Below are 19,681 nucleotides of genomic sequence, written 5' to 3' on the forward strand. Positions count from 1 at the left end.
AGCGAGAGAGGGCAGAGAGTGGGAGAGAGGTGAATCGTATATGTATATTAGTTAGATAATTGTATATTATACATACGTATTTGTATATATGGCAAGCGAGATCGGGAGAGGGAGGAGAGAGACGAGCGAGATTGGGAGAGGGAGGAGAGAGGCGAGCGAGATTGGGAGAGAGAGGAAAGAGGAGAGAGGCAAGCGAGAGAGGGCAGAGAGTGGGAGAGAGGTGAATTGTATATGTATATCGGTTAGATAATTGTATATTAGACATCTGTATTTGTATATTCTGGCGAATTATACATTTACAAACGTGGCTAATTATACAAACTCGAAGTCAGCCCACGTAATTAATGTATAATGTTAGTCGCGAGTGATAATTATAGCAAACTATAGCTATGATGAATAATTAAGTAGTATACGTTTGTTTAAATAAAAACTCTTTCCCCCTATGTTGCCTTTCCTAGAACTTTTATAATTCTTCTGCCTTCTGAATTTTGAAAAATCAAACAATCGTTTTTAATTAATAGTAGATAAGAAATAACTAATTATATAATAATGGGAGTTTATTTTGCTCGGACATGTAAGGTACCAAAAAAAAAGGATGCGCATGTATTTCAATATTTTAATTTTCTGCTACAACAATATGTTTTATACAAATATTGTATATTTATATCATTATATGTATTATAAATAACATAACATTTATTATTTTAAAAATTAACGTCATGGGGATGCAAAAGCTGATAAAAAACATCAAACCATTACATTCCAAAAAAATTATAATACCTCCATGGTGTTTACATACTACAGTATTGATGACATTTTATTATATTTTGCTTGACAATGTATAGAGAATGATAATACGTCCAAATAAAAAGTTTGTAATTCTATTCTACAAATGACGACATTGAAAAAAAAACAACAAATGATGCAAAAAGATTCTCGTGACATATTTCCTCGATTCACAATTTAACAAAAGAGAAATATCTTAAAGTTCAATATATATTCAGTCGTTTAATAAAAGAACATAATACAAATACTTAAGCATCGAAAATAATGAACTTTTCTTTTTCTTTTTTATGCCTAGAGGGACAGGTTCAAACTGGCGCCTTGACTATCTTCTTGAGCAGATTAATTCTTTAAATTTGTAAAACAAGAAAGCATTCTGGCCTCCATCATATACCCAAAAAGCTCTAGTTGTTCAATTTAGCATGAAATACGAAAAATAATAATTAGAATTTAACATGCACTCAAATTTGGAGATGCAAACTTTGGATTCCAATGTATCTTTTTTGAGGTGCATTTTTATTGCATTTCTTTTAGATCTTCTTTTGGTGTATGATATTGTTTTTGGCGTGACAAATTTTTTGAATTGAAAAAAAAAAGAACTTTTAGTTAAATTTTTTATTTTATTTTTGTTGAATCTAACAATAAAAATTTGTTGGAGATCAAAAGTAATAATTTTTGAAAACTTAAAAGATATCTTAAGGTATCAGTTTAAACCCATACCAAATACAAAGAACTAATTATTGTTTAACGTTTTATCTTATAAATATAGAAATACACAAACATTTAAGATATGTTTGGTTTAATATTAAATAAACTTGAATAATATTTTAATTTCAATTTAAACTTTGTCATTCTTAAGGGACATTAGAATTTTGAAAAATTTCGCCTTTTTATCTCTTAGATAGCAAATTCCGTATCTTGAAAAAGTAATATACAAAATAATATAATAATTTTGAAATTATATATGGAAAAATAAAAATTTTAAACCAAAAATAACATAAAATAATTTAACATTTTATTTGGGGGATTGTATATATGACGACCTCTAAATTCTAATTTGCTTGTGACCATATACGGGAAAGAAGCAGAAGAGATGACGAAGGCTCTGTTTGTGAGGCCAAACGTGGCGGCGCTATGTATCCGGCGACTGAGCTGCTCCGTTCAGCCACGTGTACCTGCAATGGTGAAATGCTATTCTATTGCTGCCCGTTCCAATAGGCCGATGAAGCTCCTTTCTCACATAGGGTTGAAGATTGAGGCCTTCGCCGGTCATCGGAGTTTTAGTATTCGAGCAACTAGCGATACTGGCAATGACTCATTTGATTCCCCTCTTATGCAGTCAATGGAGAAAAAGGTTAAATTCATTGACCCTTTTTCAACTATGAGTTTTTGCGCATCATAAAACTTGGGATTTGTGTTTTATTGGGCTTGTATTTATCTGCTTTGTGCTTTCTACAGCTTGGGAATTGCTAACTTCTCTCTAAAGATTAAAACTTTAGGGATTACTATAAGAGTTTGTTCGGAGTAATTGCTAAATCTGACCTCAAGATTTTTTATTTATATTTTGATGAAGTAGATTTGATAAAAAGGCATTAGGAAGTTGCAATAGATACAAAATATACAAAATGTTGATTTGTTCAGCTCATTTCTAAAGTATACGAAGGAGCTAACAACAACCGTGTAATCCCACAAGTGGTGTCTGGGGAGGATAGGATGTACGCAACCTTCCTTTGTGAGGTATAGAGGCTGTTTTCGATACACCCTCAAAAGATATGTTACCAAAGCAGAATTGCAAGGTATTAAAGAGCTAATGAAATCCAAAAAATGGTCAATGCTAATTACTAGGAACTATCTGAACCAACTGAATAAATTCATTAAGCATCTAGCCTTCAGGATATTGCTTGAGTTGAAATTCCATTAAAGCATCTACCATTTCTTTTTGTCTAAATACACCAGAAAATACAAGCAGGTACCACGACCCAGATTTTCTTGATGGCTTTATCAGCTTTCTATGAACTCCATCTTACATAGACTTCTCTAGTGCTGAATGGCATTGTCTAAATGTTGATCGAAGGGGAACAGATTAGAAGAGAACATCGTTGAGTATGTGCTGTTTTGCATAATCACTTAAAAGAAGGAACCTGATAAAAATTGACTTTGGCACTACAAAATATTCCCATTTCAAGAAGAAAAAAAATTACTCCCTCTGTCCAACAATACTTGTCCACTACTGACTTTGCACACTTCTTAAGAAATTATAAATAGAAGGGTAATTTTACTATATCATCCTTTGAATATAATAAATGCAATGTCTTGAAAATGTAATAGAAAGATGACTATAACCCTTCGCCCTTCCGGGTGGCCCAGTGGTTTGAGCTTGGGACTTCCATGTTGGAGGTCTCAAGTTCAAAACCCCTTGCCAGCGAAAGCAAGGGGTTTGCCTTCTGGGTTGAGCTCGTCGCACCAGACTTGCCTAGTGCGGGTTACCTCTCCTATATGGTTTGCGAGCTATTGCATAGAAGCGGGGGTTCTACCCTGTGCACACCCAAAGGGTAGCGGCTGCTGGTTTTCCTTGTCATAAAAAAAAGAATAGAGAAATGACTATAATTAATGATAAGTATAAAATTATCCATTGATTTCATAAAGTGGACCAGTATTGTTGGACATTCCAAAATAATATAGTGGACAATTATTGTTGGACGGAGAGAGTACTAAATAATCATGGTATTTCTTACAATGGTTAATTATGTAGAATTGAAGATGTTAGAATTTGAGAAGAAAAAAAGAACAAGAGAAACAATGAATGAAGCAACCACTAGATATTAAGAATCGTGCGATCAAGCCCCCTCCCCCCCCCCCCCCCCCCCCCCCCCCCCCCCCCCCCCCCCCCCCCCCCCCCCCCCCCCCCCCCCCCCCCCCCCCCCCCCCCCCCCCCCCCCCCCCCCCCCCCCCCCCCCCCCCCCCCCCCCCCCCCCCCCCCCCCCCCCCCCCCCCCCCCCCCCCCCCCCCCCCCCCCCCCCCCCCCCCCCCCCCCCCCCCCCCCCCCCCCCCCCCCCCCCCCCCCCCCCCCCCCCCCCCCCCCCCCCCCCCCCCCCCCCCCCCCCCCCCCCCCCCCCCCCCCCCCCCCCCCCCCCCCCCCCCCCCCCCCCCCCCCCCCCCCCCCCCCCCCCCCCCCCCCCCCCCCCCCCCCCCCCCCCCCCCCCCCCCAAATGCTTGGTACTTAAGTGGAGAAGGGGGGAGGATCAAGCCGATTATCCACCAAGTTCTGAACCGTGCACCACTAACCCTTGGGAATTTCTCGGTTGTAAACAAAAAGATGAACTGACCTACCTAGGATCACAAATGTTGCATATTTTATCAAATAATCAACCAGCGCATTGGTGTGATGCAACACCTTGATCCATGTGCAATGAACTATTAAAGTTAAGACAAAGATTCAGTTTTATAGGCACAAGGGTTGTGATGAGTTTTGAGTGTCTGCTATAAGTGGCTGAATGACAAAGCAATATATAGATGCTGAAAACTATTTGGAGTATGTAATCACAAGAGATAAAGGGGTGCACAATTTTTGACGTTAGTGTCGGTGGGTGGGGATAGAAAAGTACTGCAATAGCAATAATCAAAAGTATTAGGGAAACCTCAGAATATTCGTCTCGGTGTCATAATGAAGTTAATAGAACTATGTCTATAGGATCAAATTAATAAAGAAGAAGCAAGTTTGAGTTTTGGACTAAACTTGTGAAATCCCTTTTAGAAGATCCTTGAACCTAGTTTTGTATCCTGAAATTACTCTGGGGTGTTTGGATAAGCTTATGAAACTGGTGGATTAACTGAGAAACATCAAGGGTTGAAAAACTCTTTTAGGTGTTGAAGCTGAATTTTTAAATGAACAGTTATGGGTTTGGGTTGAAACTGATATTAGCCATTAACATGGTTGGTAAAAAGGTCTTGATCATCATTGTTTATGTTAAAATGACTGAAATGACCTTCGATCTATTTACAACATAATAAAAATTTAATAGTAATTTTTACGTATAAAAAGAACGGCAGAAATAGAATTGGGGAGAATTAATAGTTATGTTAGTAAGAGTATTTCAGAGATTACAAAAGATATTAGGAATAAATTGTAAAAGGCTCGGTCAAACCAAGAGTGCTTATAAGCTATAAAACCATAAGTTAGGAGTGACCAATTTATGACTTTAGGCGACGTTTACTAAATGCCTAGATAAGCCAAAAAGTGCTTATAAACTAGTTTGACCAGCTTATAAGCTTAGAGGGTGTTTGACTAAGCTTATAAGCTGATCAAATTGGCTTATAAACACTTTTTAGCTTATCTACGCATTTACTAAACACCAAAGTGTTTATGAGACTAGTGCTTATACACCAAAATCAGCCAAAAGTCATAAGTTGGTCATCTCCAACTTATGACTTTTAAGCTTATAAGCAATTTTGGTTTGACCAAGTATTTTACGATTTTATAATATTTTTTTTTATTTTTTGATAAGGTAACATATTGTATCAACAAAAAAGGGTTGTTAAGCCATAACTACATGTAATGAGAGCAAGCTAATCTAAGCAAAAAAATCTATAAAGACTAACAATTGCATTAGAGTCTGAGTGTTCTCTATGCAGTTCTGTTTACACCAAAAGTGAAAACGTAAAATACAATTAAGCTTTATCTTCTGGATTGGGTTGTTCTTTCCTTCAAAGCATCTTAGATTCCTTTCCCTCCGGATAGTCCACCATATACAGCCTGGTATCATAGTCCATCTTTTTTGGTCTATGGTGCGTCCCCATTTGTTCCAACTGTAGATCATACCTTTTCTAACTGTCAACATATCTTTTCCAAAACAAAACTTCTTACTTCCTCTCCACTTCGTGTCTGTCGTTCCTCCTTTTCTTTACCCATATACTTTTAAATTTATAATTTTTTGCAAATATTTTAAGGATATTTTAGTCATTCTAATGACAGAACAACTTATCAACACTTTTTTACCAAATACATCAACTGCTTATTAACAATTTCAGAACTTCTATCCAAAGATGTAACTGCTTGTTTATAAAATCAGTTTCAACGCTGAATAATGCTTTTCAACACTTGAAACTTATCTGCTATTTACAATCAACTAATCCAAATGGGCTATCAAACACATAAGTTGGTCAAATTCACTTATAAGTACCTTTTGACTCACCTATGCGTTTGGTAAATACCAAAGTACTTATAGCTAAGTGCTTATAAGCCAAAAAGAATCATCCGAAAGACATAAATAGGTCACCCCCAAGGCCCCAACTATTAGCACTTTTAGTTTGACCAAGATTTTTATAATTTTGTCCTTGATATTTTTCCTAATTCTCGAAACACCATTTCCAAAACAAAATCTTTAACTTCCTCTTCATTATATATAAGTCATTACTCCTTCTCTTTGCAAAAGCTTTCAGTGTACTTAAGTCACTTTGTCAAAAGAACAACTAATCAACTTATTTTACCAAATACATTATTTATTTATTATTAGCTTCAACACTTCTATTCAAACACATAACTGCATATTTATAAAATCAGTTTTTAACACTTAAATGCACTTACAACCACTTAATGTTTTTTCCCTCTATTTGTTTTATGACCGAAAAATCTGTGGAGTCTGCCCTTTGGGTCGACCGCGACCTTGAAACTCGAGAATGATGGGCCCGTCCCTTTATTTTTCTCCACCTAAATGCTCGACTTAGGTTGCTTGCTGCACTACTCAAACTTGTGACCTAACAAGTCCCTCAACCTTTGCCAATTGAGCTAAACGCCTGGGCATTTATAATCAACTAACCCAAACTGGCTCATAAGTGTCTCTTTTCTTTTTCCTCATAGTCGTATTTGTAATCAATCATATACAGCGAAGTATAGAATGCTACTTCTTTATGACATATATTAGCTCCTACTTTAACTAAAACATGGAAGAAAAAGCTTAAGCACATCATGTCCACAATTGCAGTTCTGGAAAAGAACTTTTCTTCCCTGTCCCTTCTTTTGCAATCAATTTCGCTGCAACACCGGCTGTTGTATCTAATTGTTCACCTCTTGACTGTGTATGTTATGTATGCCCGGCTCCCAGGGCATATCAATTGAAGTAGATTCTTCTTTTGAGATTATGAAATTCCGTTCACATGTGGCATTAAACTTTTGATGTTTGATCCTCTTTACGTTTTTGTCATGGTTACATAAACAAGGCTGTGGCCTTAGATTACATTAATAAGGGTTGCAGTACTTGCTTTGCCTATGCTACATTTGGCTGTACAGATTCCATGCTCCTGTAATATCTGCCTGGGATATTACATTCGTGTCTTTTGTGATAGTCTCACTTCTGTCAATATAATTGTCTGGTTGAGATTTGAATATATGTGAACAGATCAAGGAACAGTTGAATGCAGACACAGTCGTAGTGAAAGATGCTTATGGTGATGGTCGGCATGTCAGGTGAGGCTTCTTCTCTAGTAAATGATGCAGTGGATGGGAATACGAAGCTGTTTTACTAAATCAAGTGGTGACCGTATTTGTTGCTAGTTCTGTAGTCATTTTATTTCTCTTTGCAGCATTGATGTAATCGCTTCAGCTTTTGAGGGACAATCTGCTGTGAATAGGCAGAGGATGGTCTACAAAGCCATATGGGAAGAACTTCAGAACACTGTGCATGCAGTTGACCAGATGACTACCAAAACACCAACCGAAGCAGCTGCAGGGAAGTGATAAGAGGCACAACATAAGAGTATCAAAACACCACCCCAGTCAGATACTTTATTTTGAAGTCGCAAAACTTTTCAATTGATATGATATACAGTTACTATGAAAAAAGAGAAAATTGAATGATGTCAACTTTGAAGTAGTATTGCTTTACATTTTTAGTTGGAGACAGGGCATTGAATACTTGCCATTTTGTAACAGCAGTTTGTTCATTTTTAAAATCTAGTTCTTCCCTGCTACTGGTCAAAGAACAAGAGTTGAATGTGCCTGTCCAAAGGAAGAACAGTTTAACTGCTTAACGCCATGGATATGGTAAAATTCTGATGAGAAATAAGTGCTTCAAGAAATTGGATTTCACCATTTGCTCAGTATATTTACAGCAATTTGGAGGTTGAAGAATTATCAACTATTTGTGGTCGCCAACTTTTTAAATTCAATTTATTTTTTGGGGGAAATGGAGCCATATTATATAGTTTATTAAAGTTAGTCATGACTCATGACACCCCATATAATCATCACATATAGTGCTGCTTCTAACAGCAAAAAAAAAAGCTCCTAAATTTGTCTTGTGGATTATATTTGGCAGGTCGCTACATATTAGCAGTTTAGCACTACTTAAATTACTAGTGCTTTAAATTGCTTGCTAGATTCTCATAGAATTTTGATGCATTTGAAAATATTATTATTGTAGTAGTATCGAATTAGAGTAGAAAAGACAATTTTCTTATCATTTCCGTAAGTCAGATGGTTTAGGCACAGCTAACACATACGCGTGAAACACAATCTTCTTGATGTTTACATTTGTCAAACAAAGTGACGATAGAATTAACAAAAATGCAGAATGTTTGGGTGCTATAAGTTGGCTTGTTTGAAAAGCAAAAGAACAAGAAAAAAAAGCGTTTCAAAAACCATAAAATGGTATCAACTTACAATTGAATGGTTATATCAAACGCGTTACCTCTCATTGAACGTTTAGTGGTCGTTTGATCGGGCTTACAAGAATAGTATTAAATAAGGTGTATTATGAAGTTTTGAATATGAGACGATAAATATTTTAGTGAGTTACTTGTCGTTCAAAATTGATGTTTACTTAGCATTATTTTCAAGTGGTGCTTAATCTAACATGCTTTTGGCCTTCATTTTATTTTTCAACTCCTGGAGGTTTGGCCTTTTCCATCCCCTGGAGTTTCAATTTTCACAAAGTACAACTCCAGGACGATGGTGGCTAGTCCGCGCTATTACTACCCTTACTCCTTCCCCAGAACTCTGTTTTTAGAAATATAACCTTCTCAGGTACTTCATATATGTATGAACAACTCCGGTAGTGAATGAACTTTGAACATTTTTTCAACAGAATCTCCATGCTGATTCAAATACAAGGAAAATCATTAACTGGAGTTAAACAATCAAGAATCGTATAGACATCGTAGCTGTGTGTATATATATTTACACTTTTCATAAAGTTTTTCTTTGAATTATATATACAAATGAAAAGTACCCCGTGCTTAGTCCTTGTGGTCAAAAAGCTGAATATATAATTTGCAGACCGAACCAGGGCATCAATGTATCTGAGAGTCCGCCCAGCCAGTCACTAGTTGGACAGAAGCATTAAAAATTTGGTCTTCTTGAACTATTTCAAATTTAACTGGTAGTAGGCAACATTGGATCCATACCAAGGCCAAATTCCCAGAAGCTGCCAGGTTCAACATGCTTAACTTTCCCAAAATATCTAATATGACGAAGCAGCCTAGCCAAATATGTGTTGTGGCATATAGTTGAACTGTCACAGACGACTGCTACATGCTTGCGCGCCCTTGTTATAGCAACATTCATTCGCCTGTTGTCTCCCAAAAAGCCAACTGCCCCCAAATTGTTTGATCGAACCTGGACATAGTTAAGCAAGGTTATATAAGCATTTACTTGCATATTCTCTTTCTCAATATTTAGACAATGTACATTGAAGTGCATAATGTAGTTGGATCAATTCATGAAACAGTTATGCTTAGAAATGTAACACATCAGTAGAGTGACAGCTTACCATGGATATAATCACTGCATCTGCTTCACGGCCTTGAAAGCTATCAATAGTTGCAACATCAACGCCAGTAGCCATAGGAATCTCATCAATCCTGTCTCTAAGTAGTTGCACTTGAGCGACATAAGGAGATTGCACAGCAATGGCTGCAGGAGGAACACCTGCAGAAGATAATTTAAGATAACTGATCCTTCTTTAACTAATCTATCCTGATTTACAATACATGAAGCAACAGAAGTAGAAAGTACATGCATATTCCCCAAATGTAAATAAAAAGATTTCCTTCATCTCGCAAGTAAAGGATGCTTTCATAGGCTCATCCAAGCAACGTGAATGCAGAATCATGAACATGCTGAGAAGGGAAGTTTACGTTGATTTGGTCCGAGAGAAATTATCACCATGAGTGTCTTGAGCTTATTGGAAGCGCAAATAGTATTCATTAACCCTCACTAAAAGATAGTACTGATTAACTCTTTCATTCAGCTAAGCTGTCAACTGAAACTTCACGGTATATGGTTCTACTGAAAGACACTTCCTTCTAGCGAAGATGATCTTCTATATAGTTGGCTTAGTCTTTCACCCATAGATTCACCTAGGAACTTTTTGAACTTTGTTAGCTCCCTAGTACTAGTTTAGTCTTTTTGTAATTGAGATAACAAAGTTCTGTTATCTTCCTAACTTTTGTACTATGCTGCATCTTCTTGATGCCAGCAATGAAACTTCTTATTACTACAAGAAAAAGAATCTTCTAGGAACTTAAAAAGGAATAACCATCTAAGCAAGGTTAAAGGTTTTCAGCTTCTCAAAGAATGTGGGAATTGGAGTGATAGATATAAAAGTATCCTGGTTGAGTAGCTTTTTGTCAAACAGTTCTTCCAGCAATATGGAAGAGGAGTTAACATTGTTGGCTATACATTTCTCTAAAACTTTTTCCGTTAAGCTTAACTGTAGTAAAAGAATGGATTCACGTACAAAGAATAAAAATCAGTCATTGACAATGGATTAGAGAGAAATGTGCAGTTCCAATTGAGATTTCATGAGCTTTTACTTTCAGCATATACTTTTTTTTTTTGAGAATGGTAACAGTACTTTCAGCATATACTTGTCATGAGTTATAACCAGAGAATATAAAGTTGTCATCAGTCCATCACCAGGAGTCCTGCTACCTCTCTACATAAGCTAGGCATTCTGGTGGGTAGACAGGATACATGCAAGATATTTAATAATTGAATTCAATGAATGCATATTTTGTCCAGTCATAGCTTGAGCAATAAAAACACTCATCATGGAAGTTTTATTTATGATTACTTTCAGGAAAATTAAAGGATCTATCAATTATCATTTCAAGAGAAAACAAAAAGTGAAGGGCACGTACCAGCATAAATTAAACTGAATACATGTTGAATAACGATTTCTGCTTCCCCTTCATTGAAAAAGGAGCCAGTGCCAGCAGGGTCCAGATGCTCTTCACAACCAACTGATAAGCTTCCGTAAGGCATTCTCGTATCAAGCAATAACAGCGGACACTGTGTAATCCATGTTGGCTGAATGCAGAAATTAGAAGAATTAAAATCATCTAAAGGAATGCTTTCTGTAACCAAATACTTGTTGGTCAATAATATGCTAAAGATTCGAACAAGCAGATAACCCAGACTAATTTTTTTTTGAGAATGGTAACTTTTTTTTTTCTTCTATTTATCCACAGGTATACTACATCAAAGTAGCCCCCTTCCAAAAGTATTACAAACTAGACCGACTCCATCTATGCTTTTTGTCACAAATAGTCTAAAACATCAAAAAGTTCTTCTGTTTACACCAAAAATAATAAAGAGCTATACAATTCATCTTGAAATTCTGCAAATTGTTCTTCTTGCCCTCAAAACAGATAACCCAGACTAATGTTGTGAGGCAGTGCCGAGAACAATTAAATGCAGCACCTAGCATATGTCGAAGATGGTAACTCTACAAGAAAGGGTTCCACGGCAACTTTATTTTTTCTAAGCATAGTATGTATTGCATACAAAACAAGATGTTGAGGGGAGAGATTCAAATTTGTAGACAGTATTGAAAAATATCCAGAAAGACACTATTTTATTAGGAGTTTAGACCAAAATACCATTTAAAGGTTTTTAAACCTTTAGATTAGGTGTTCATACAGTTCCATGATATCTGAGGGGTCAAGACTTAAGAACCCTTACATCTCAATCTCAAAATGGTATCTTCTAATGTCCATATAAAAGTTACAATAAAGAAAAGGTCCACATAAATGTTCTTAAAGTTCTCATGGTTCCTAAAGTAAAACCTCTAATGTAGAAGTCATCCTACTTGAACATTGCCAATGGCACAGATATTCTGCACTATAAGTTAACCTCTACACCTCTGTTTTCCTACTTAATATTTCACGTGCATGAAGAAAGTCATGAAAAGCCCATTAAGCTTTATGTTATGGAAAATGACAAAGAAAGGAGCCTATGTTGTCCTTTGAACTTGTGGAAAGAACAAAAAGTAAAACAAGGTATCAGAATTCAAATCATAAGTTATATGCCTAGAGAAAATGGCATGCAATGGCAAAGCGTTTCATACCTTGACAAAAGGAGAATCCACCAGAAGATGAGAAGCAACGGTTGGAGATGATGTTAAAGATCCATCATACATCTCCTTTGAAGCCCAGCTAGCTATGGCATCGTTCATTCTGTATTGTGTTGTTAACTTTGTCGACAGCATCCCATCATGCAAAGTTGCTGCCCTCTCCAGTAGTGAAATTCCAAGACCACCTTCTAAGGCTTTCCTAGAAAGGATCACAGGAGCAAGCTGGAATTGATCTCCTGCAAGAATACAACGCTTTCCGAGCAATATTGGTATCCAAGACGATGGTTCAATTGCTTGGCCAGCTTCATCTATAATAACCAAATCAAATGCATCCAGCCGCCTAATTAGTGGATCAGCTGCCCCAATGTTTGTTGCAAGCACAACATGAGCAGTTGATAAGATTTCTTTCACAGTTTCCTTCTCTTTCTTCTTGATGGACTTTCCAAGCTGTTTCAGAAGTTGACGTATACCAGCAGCTAAAGAGTCATCCTTAAGACAATACCTCAGGTCCCTTCTAAGATCTGACTTCTTCCTCTCAATTTCTGCTCGGAAATCAGACAGCCTGTTATTCACAATTTCAGCCAAAGATTTTGAAGCTACATCAGGGGATATTCGTGCAGGATTTCCAACCCGTACAATGTTGATTCCAATATCAGACAACTTTTCAACCATGTTGTCCACAGCTGCATTTGTCGGTGCAGTTACAAGCACCCTTTCACCTTGTTTTGCAGCAAGAGAAATCAATTCCTTCAGCAAACCAGTCTTCCCTGTGCCAGGAGGCCCTTGAATTATCATTATAGGTCGATTCTTATTTAAACCTAATGCAATTGCTTTTCTTTGGGAAGCATCAAAAGATTTTCTGTTTGTAGAATCAGGAAGTTCCACTTCAGCCCAATCTGCCATGTCATTCTCCTCAAGCCACTTATGGTCTTCTTTGTCTCCAAAAAGTGTAGCTACCACTGCTACTGAAGGATTTTTCTTCCGAAATCCTTTCTTCTGAAGCATCATTAAGGCTTCACAATTGCGCTGTCAAAAGAAAAGGGTGAATACCACATTTTAAGATAGACTATGTTCTCCTCAATCCTAATGAGAACCCAGAAAATTTCAAAAAATGATGTGACCTTTAATTCAATAGAATAAAATATTCCAATCTAATCATTAACTTTGTAAAGCAGCAAGTGCTCTTAAACATTTTATATAAAATTACTCTTCCCCAATATGAACAATAGTAGTAGAGGACTGTACTTATCATAAAACATTCTGCAACGCCTATCAAAAAAACTATTGCAGCAAAGATCTCAAAGATAAAAAGCCAAATATGAAAATCTTAATAGTTTTTTTTTTGTTTTAACTTAATTTTATAGTTGTGTCAACTACCGCTCTTACTCCACAAATTGTCCTTGTTAACTCAAGAAGTAAACAAGTCATATTTTTTCCTAAGACAACACATCACAGGAAATCCTACGGTGATATAGGAAGATATAGAGTAACAAGAAGATAATAAAGAACCGCTCATTTACCAATGGTAGTTTACAACTTACAAGAAGTAATGGTCATATGCAAAGGCAGGCATGAATTATTTTCAAGATCCTAAGGGCTGTAAAGCATTGCTCTTTATAAAGGGAAAATCATGTACACAATGAATATACAAAAAGTATAGAAGAACCTTAGACAAAATGTAATTCTCTAAAAGAGCAAGCAATAATCTATGCTCAACTGGTATCTCACAGGTGTCTATGAAACCCTTTATAAAGAGTAATGCTGTGAATGCTGCTATGAGACCGTAACCAGCCTCTGTTATTAATTTCCGAGCTACCCCATGGATAAAATGGATGGTTAGATTGGGTGATACAACAGCATGCCAAAGCCAGCTGGAAGGAGACGAATTCCTTAGATAAAGCTCTCTAATTTTCAACCAGAAAGCATAGCATGAATGGAAAATACTTGGATACAATCAAGAGGAAGTACAAGAACAAGTGAAGGAAGTGAAAAAAAAGATAGAAACATCACGCTGTAAGAAAAGTAGTAGGAGAACAAGTGAAGAAAAAGAGGAAAGAACAAGAAAATGCTGAAGGCATATTTGAACAACATGAAAACAAAAAAGCGCAACATACAATGTTGATTCTAGAGTACTAATCACCACCAGTCATAGTGGCAGAAGTGATACATAGGTTTTTCAAAGTTATACTGAGCCTTGGAAATGAACTTTCTAATAACTGCTTGCATACAGAGAGTTCTGTTCAAAATCAAAAAAATATACTTTAGAAAAAAGTGTGAACTCCTTAGGTTTTTCAAAGTTAGGCCTGAACCTTGGAAATGAAGTATGAGCTTCTCCCAAAAACAAACTTAGATAATATAAGTACCAGAGTCTCTACGTCCACTATGAGAAGAAATCAAGGCATCAAGCTACAAACATGCATTATCACAGGTCGAGTGACATGCAAGAATAATCTAAGGGGGGAAAGATTCTTATCAAGAAAAAATCAGAAATTAACAGCACATCCAGAAAACAACTTAATTTAAACGGATATGGGACAGAAAGCTAAGCCTGAAGTTTAATTTCAAAAAAAAGAAAGCTAAGCCTGAAGTCTTTCCATCCAAAATCATAACGCAACAATATTTCACATATTTTTCTCCAAAACGTAGAGAATCACTGCTGGGGTGAGCATTTCCCTCCTAAGATCAATAAAAAAGAACACAGGGAACTTGAGATGGACTTGGTAGACCCCTACAATTTTGCTTCCTCTAAATAAATTAGGTTAACCATATACCAAAACTTTGTCTGTCTGACCTAATCATTTAGTTTCACCATTCCACTATTCTTTTTAACTATGACTTCAACAAGAAATTTCACCTGGCAGAACTGAAGAAGGAAATATACCTCGTATGTGAGTGCATCAGCCAATCCTTGAATACGATCAATGCGAACATTTTTCCCAAAGAGCTTGGAAAAGGTAGTATCTCCCTGAAGTGATTCAAGAGCCAAACTGATGCTACGTTCGTCCTCACCTAGGTTATGCACAAATCCTTGCATGCAAGAAGTTGCACCAGCGCCTCTACTATCACATATTCTGACACAAACCATGTCTCCAGGTGAGAGGTTAGTTGGAGGCAATCGGTGATTTCCCTCCAATTTGAACAACACTAAATGCATTCCACCTAATCCTGTGTGTTGTAATGCAAAAACATGTTCCAGTTCAATGGAGGCAATAAATACTGGCAAACATCCATGTAGTTAAAGAAAGTTAGATCACCTATAGATGTGCTAACTGCTGTCAGATTGCAGATAGTATCACAGAGTTCCTGCTCAGGCTGCGCATGGCTAACCAAGAATTCTAATGGCCTCTGAGCCTCAGAAGTAACATCCGGTGCAGGGACAGCATTCAACTCTTCCTGAGTGAACTCCAATTCAGCATCCCTTTCGATATGAAGCAAATCTGACATACGATTGGCAAAATCATCAATCCTACTCTGAATGGTTTTTGCTTTCTCGAGGTCCATTCCCATTACGCCAGGAACAGATTTTGGTTGAGAAACCTTCCTTGCAATGGCTTTATGCTGAGCTGCAAGTAAACAGTGTCAGGGAAAACCAAACTGACCAATTCCAGAACCCCATCAGCAAAGTTAGAAAAATTCCTTTCTCAATCTATATGAAGCATTGGACACCATTCTATTCATAATATTGCTTAAAACATCTTCAAGAATCCAATACTCCCTCCAATCCATTTACAGGAACCTCTTTGCCTTTTGATCTATTTCAAGAAGATTGACAATTTTCTATATTTGGAAGCTATGTGATTTTATCACTGTCATTTAACCCTTCATGAAATGCTCTTATAGGATTGACATAACACGATATGATTCAAACACAAGAATTTACAGCGCTGTTATATATATTTACATGTCAAAAGTCTTTCTTCTGCTTCATAAACTCTTTGTCGATACATATATCATAGTTTAAAACGTATAAAATGAAACAGAAAGAGTACGTTTTTCATATCAGATTATTATGCAATGATTAATCTTTTTCCTTTTACTACTATATACATAAACCTTTCAATCAAATAATATGTCATATAATATAGAATCCAGTGGAGTAATTTCCAGGGGTGTCACCTGAACTGGCGAGATCCTTGAGCAGCTTCCATGACTCAGTCTCACGCCAATCTTGGAAGGATGACTTGCTCTGAAGGTCCTGAAGAACCTCTCTGAGCTCACGCTGGAAGTTGTCGAAAAGGGTAGGATAATGAGTGCAAGCCTTCAAACAAATAGCTTCAAAACCAAGAGGCATAGGGACAGCATTAATATAAGGCTGAGCTTGAATAACAAAAGTTAATCCTGGTTCCATTCTCTGTTTAATCTCAGCAAACTCTCCCTGCATCTCTGCTGTAACGAAATCCGAAGCCATAGCTCTCATTCCTTGAGATAACCACCTCACTACACACTTACCCAAATCTTTACGCCCCAAAGGGTCACCATTCTGATGCAGTGCTCGCACGTCCACCGGCCCACTATCCTGGAAACACTCTTCCTGCTGCTTTTTTCTCTTTACTTGAACTTTCTCTGCCACTTTCCCCGATGACCCTTTTGCTGAAACTGCAGGGATCTCATTAACTTTAACATTCTTGCTGGAAGCACCATTAGTTCCACCATTCTTGGGTTTTCTTCTCCGGGTAGTAACAACCTTTGTGCCACCACTACTACTACTACTTGCGGTTGCTCGAATAGAAATAGAATCAAGAAAGCTTCGATTCTTGCCAATAAAAGAAGAAAGATTGGATCTTTTTTGACGGAAACGAAGACTGAGGCAACTAGGAGCTAAAGTAGAGATGCTACTGCAGAAATTGCAAGAAGCTTCCATCTTTAACAGTTTCACTTGCATCCTGAACACAAAACAGAGTACTAAGAAATAGTATCAGGGTGCCATTGAATGAAGCAGAGAGATTCTTGGAATAGTGAAAGTACAAATAAATACATAACCTTTAGGGGTGGAGGCAGTTAATATGCAAACAATTCAAGTAGAGATTTTTAGGGCAATTTTGAAAGTCATTATCAAAAAGGAATTGGGTCCCAAAAGAGGGGAAGATCAGAGTCTGAACACGTCTTCCTATTGGGTATTTGAGATTCTATAAGGCCTTTGTGAGTTGTGAGCTGTGTGTTGGTCCAACGTGTTCATTTTCTGTCCTCAATCTTTAGCCTATGAAAAACGCTGTGCCAATGTGAAGGGACGGCGATTCTTCTTTGGCTACTTTTTGGAACTTTCTTCTTTTGAAAATCACCTTCCACCACATCTTGAATTTTTCCTATATCAGCAGCTGTTTGGTTGGTGTTTTACCAAAGTTAATTGATGATGTATTATTGGCATAGCTTCTAATTTGTCAGATTGCACCGAATATATTATTATTGTTATATATAATATTGGTGTGAACTCAATTTTACTTAGCTCTAATACAAGTACGGAACATCTCACAATAAAGATTGTGGTGAAGTAATAAATATTTTTTTATTTTTAATTAAATATTTTAGATTTAGTCAATCCCAACACTAAATGAATTATTTTTTTTAAATATGGAATAAAACATTTGATTAGTGTTTTGCTTCTTTTTTTTCCCTTCATACTCACCATGAAGTTAATCAAAGGAAAATTTTATTAAATAACACCACTATTAATATATTTATTGAATTCACTGATATATCTTACTGAACGATCCATGAAATATAAAATGAATAAAGGGTTATTTATGACAAATAAAGAATTTAAATGCCTTAATGAATGAATTTAGACAAATAAACTTATTATTTTAATTGGAGTGAATCTAGACACCTTTTTTTTAAAAAGACATTACATTCATTTTTCTCAACATAGATCAAATTCAATTACGCAATAATTGTAAAAGGAATATTAGTATTTCCTCTGTCTCAGTTAATGTGACATTGTTTGACTTGAAATAAAATTTAATAAAAAAATGAATATGTTTAAAATTTATGGTCAAACACTCTCTGACCATTTGTGTACTATAAATCATTTCATTACGGAAAAAAAAATTAAGTTAAATTATTTTCATATATAGAAATGTAATTTTTTTTTAATGCATTGTATAAATATGATGTGGCATGTGAGACACATAACGAAATTTCTTTATGAATTCTGGTCATCTAAGTTTACGAGAGATCAAAATAATTATGTATTTTAAATAATTAAAGTGTTTCATCAAGCTTTTGAAAGAAAATAGATATTTATTAGAAATAGCATAAACTATTTTTCAGAAGCTAAAAAGTTAGTTTTTCTCCGAAAGTATTTTTTTAAAAGGTTTTACAAAACACTTATAACTGTTAAAATAGTGTTTTTAAAATTGATTGGCAAAACATAAAGTATTCATCACCATAAGTACTATTTAAAAATAAAAAAAAATAAAAAAATAAAAAAATAAAATAAATAAATAAATATATATATATATATATAATAAGGTGAGCAAAACAATTTAGAGGAGTAATACCTCACATTTTTCAACTCAAAGTCAAAGCAATTAAAACAGCACCACAAATGAGTAGCCAATTGGATGTTATGCAGTGGCTGGGAGTGCTTCACTATTTTTTCTTGCTCTTATACGTGGCTCTTCCACACTCCAAATAATTACAAGTCAATATTATTTAGGTTTTTTTATATTATTATTATTGTTGTTATTGTTATTATTATTATTCACCTTCACTAAAAATGATATTTTGTATATTTGAGCCATCACTTGTCATTTAAAAAAATATCTTCTCTTTGCCAAAGCTCTCCAAGTGTCTGTTGGGAAGGCACAAGTTCCAAATAGACAAATATTAATTCAATTTTACTAAGAATTATTGGTGGATTCTTTGATTTATTTATATTCTGTTTTTGGTGAACTAAATTTGTGAACTTTCTGTTGCTTTTGGTATCTTTCATCACTTATAATATTTTGATTATCGTATTGTTTTGTTGTTCTTGTTCCTTTCTGATAGGTTTTGCATATTTTAGTTACTATGAATTTTGCATTGTTTTCTTCTTTTTTTTGTTTGGTTTTGATGCATTTGAGCCTTAGATTTTTCGGAAACAACCTCTCTACCTCTACAAGCAAAGGCAAATTCGGGATTTGAAGACAATGGATGCACTATCAATAACTAATACACGTTAGTTAAATCATGTCACATAATATCGATTCATGTGCTATTTTTATTAAACATAGAAATATAAAACTAATGTAGTAACATATAAATTTGAACTAAATTACTATAGTAGATAAAGTTTACTTAGTGAAGTGTTGATTTTCAACTTCACTTTGCACTATGAGGTTGCAAATTCGAAACTACTAGCCCCTTATTTTTATCCAATCTTTTTTTACGAAAAAAATAAGAAGCAGTAAGTGGGATTCAAACCCAATTTCATCACCTCAAAATGAAGTGACACCGAAGGTTTAAACCAATAGACACAATTAACTTTATAGTATCATATAAAGCCTAATAATATATATCTCCTATTCAAGCTCTATATACATACATATATATATATATATATATATATA

The 19,681-nt window shown here is 35.8% G+C and overlaps 2 protein-coding genes across 2 annotated transcripts; one reads left to right on the plus strand and one right to left on the minus strand.

Annotated features, from left to right (window-relative positions):
• The first annotated feature begins 1,823 nt into the window (after positions 1-1,823).
• Positions 1,824-7,867, plus strand: LOC102594211 (protein BOLA4, chloroplastic/mitochondrial). The gene is made up of 3 exons (XM_006347552.2): positions 1,824-2,137; positions 7,179-7,246; positions 7,363-7,867. The coding sequence occupies exons 1-3, from the start codon at positions 1,877-1,879 to the stop codon at positions 7,514-7,516; spliced, it is 483 nt and encodes a 160-aa protein (XP_006347614.1). The 5' UTR covers positions 1,824-1,876; the 3' UTR covers positions 7,517-7,867.
• A 1,008-nt stretch (positions 7,868-8,875) lies between these two features.
• Positions 8,876-17,375, minus strand: LOC102594548 (DNA-binding protein SMUBP-2). Its single transcript, XM_006347553.2, has 7 exons — positions 16,251-17,375; positions 15,389-15,697; positions 15,016-15,299; positions 12,129-13,160; positions 10,921-11,089; positions 9,549-9,706; positions 8,876-9,394 (listed from the first exon to the last, which is right to left on the minus strand). Exons 1-7 carry the CDS (start codon positions 17,014-17,016, stop codon positions 9,152-9,154), a joined length of 2,961 nt encoding a protein of 986 aa, XP_006347615.1. The 5' UTR covers positions 17,017-17,375; the 3' UTR covers positions 8,876-9,151.
• Positions 17,376-19,681: the final 2,306 nt, after the last annotated feature.

Source organism: Solanum tuberosum, unplaced genomic scaffold (assembly GCF_000226075.1).
Source record: "Solanum tuberosum cultivar DM 1-3 516 R44 unplaced genomic scaffold, SolTub_3.0 scf00093, whole genome shotgun sequence".
In the NCBI taxonomy this organism is placed as follows: Eukaryota; Viridiplantae; Streptophyta; class Magnoliopsida; order Solanales; family Solanaceae; genus Solanum; species Solanum tuberosum.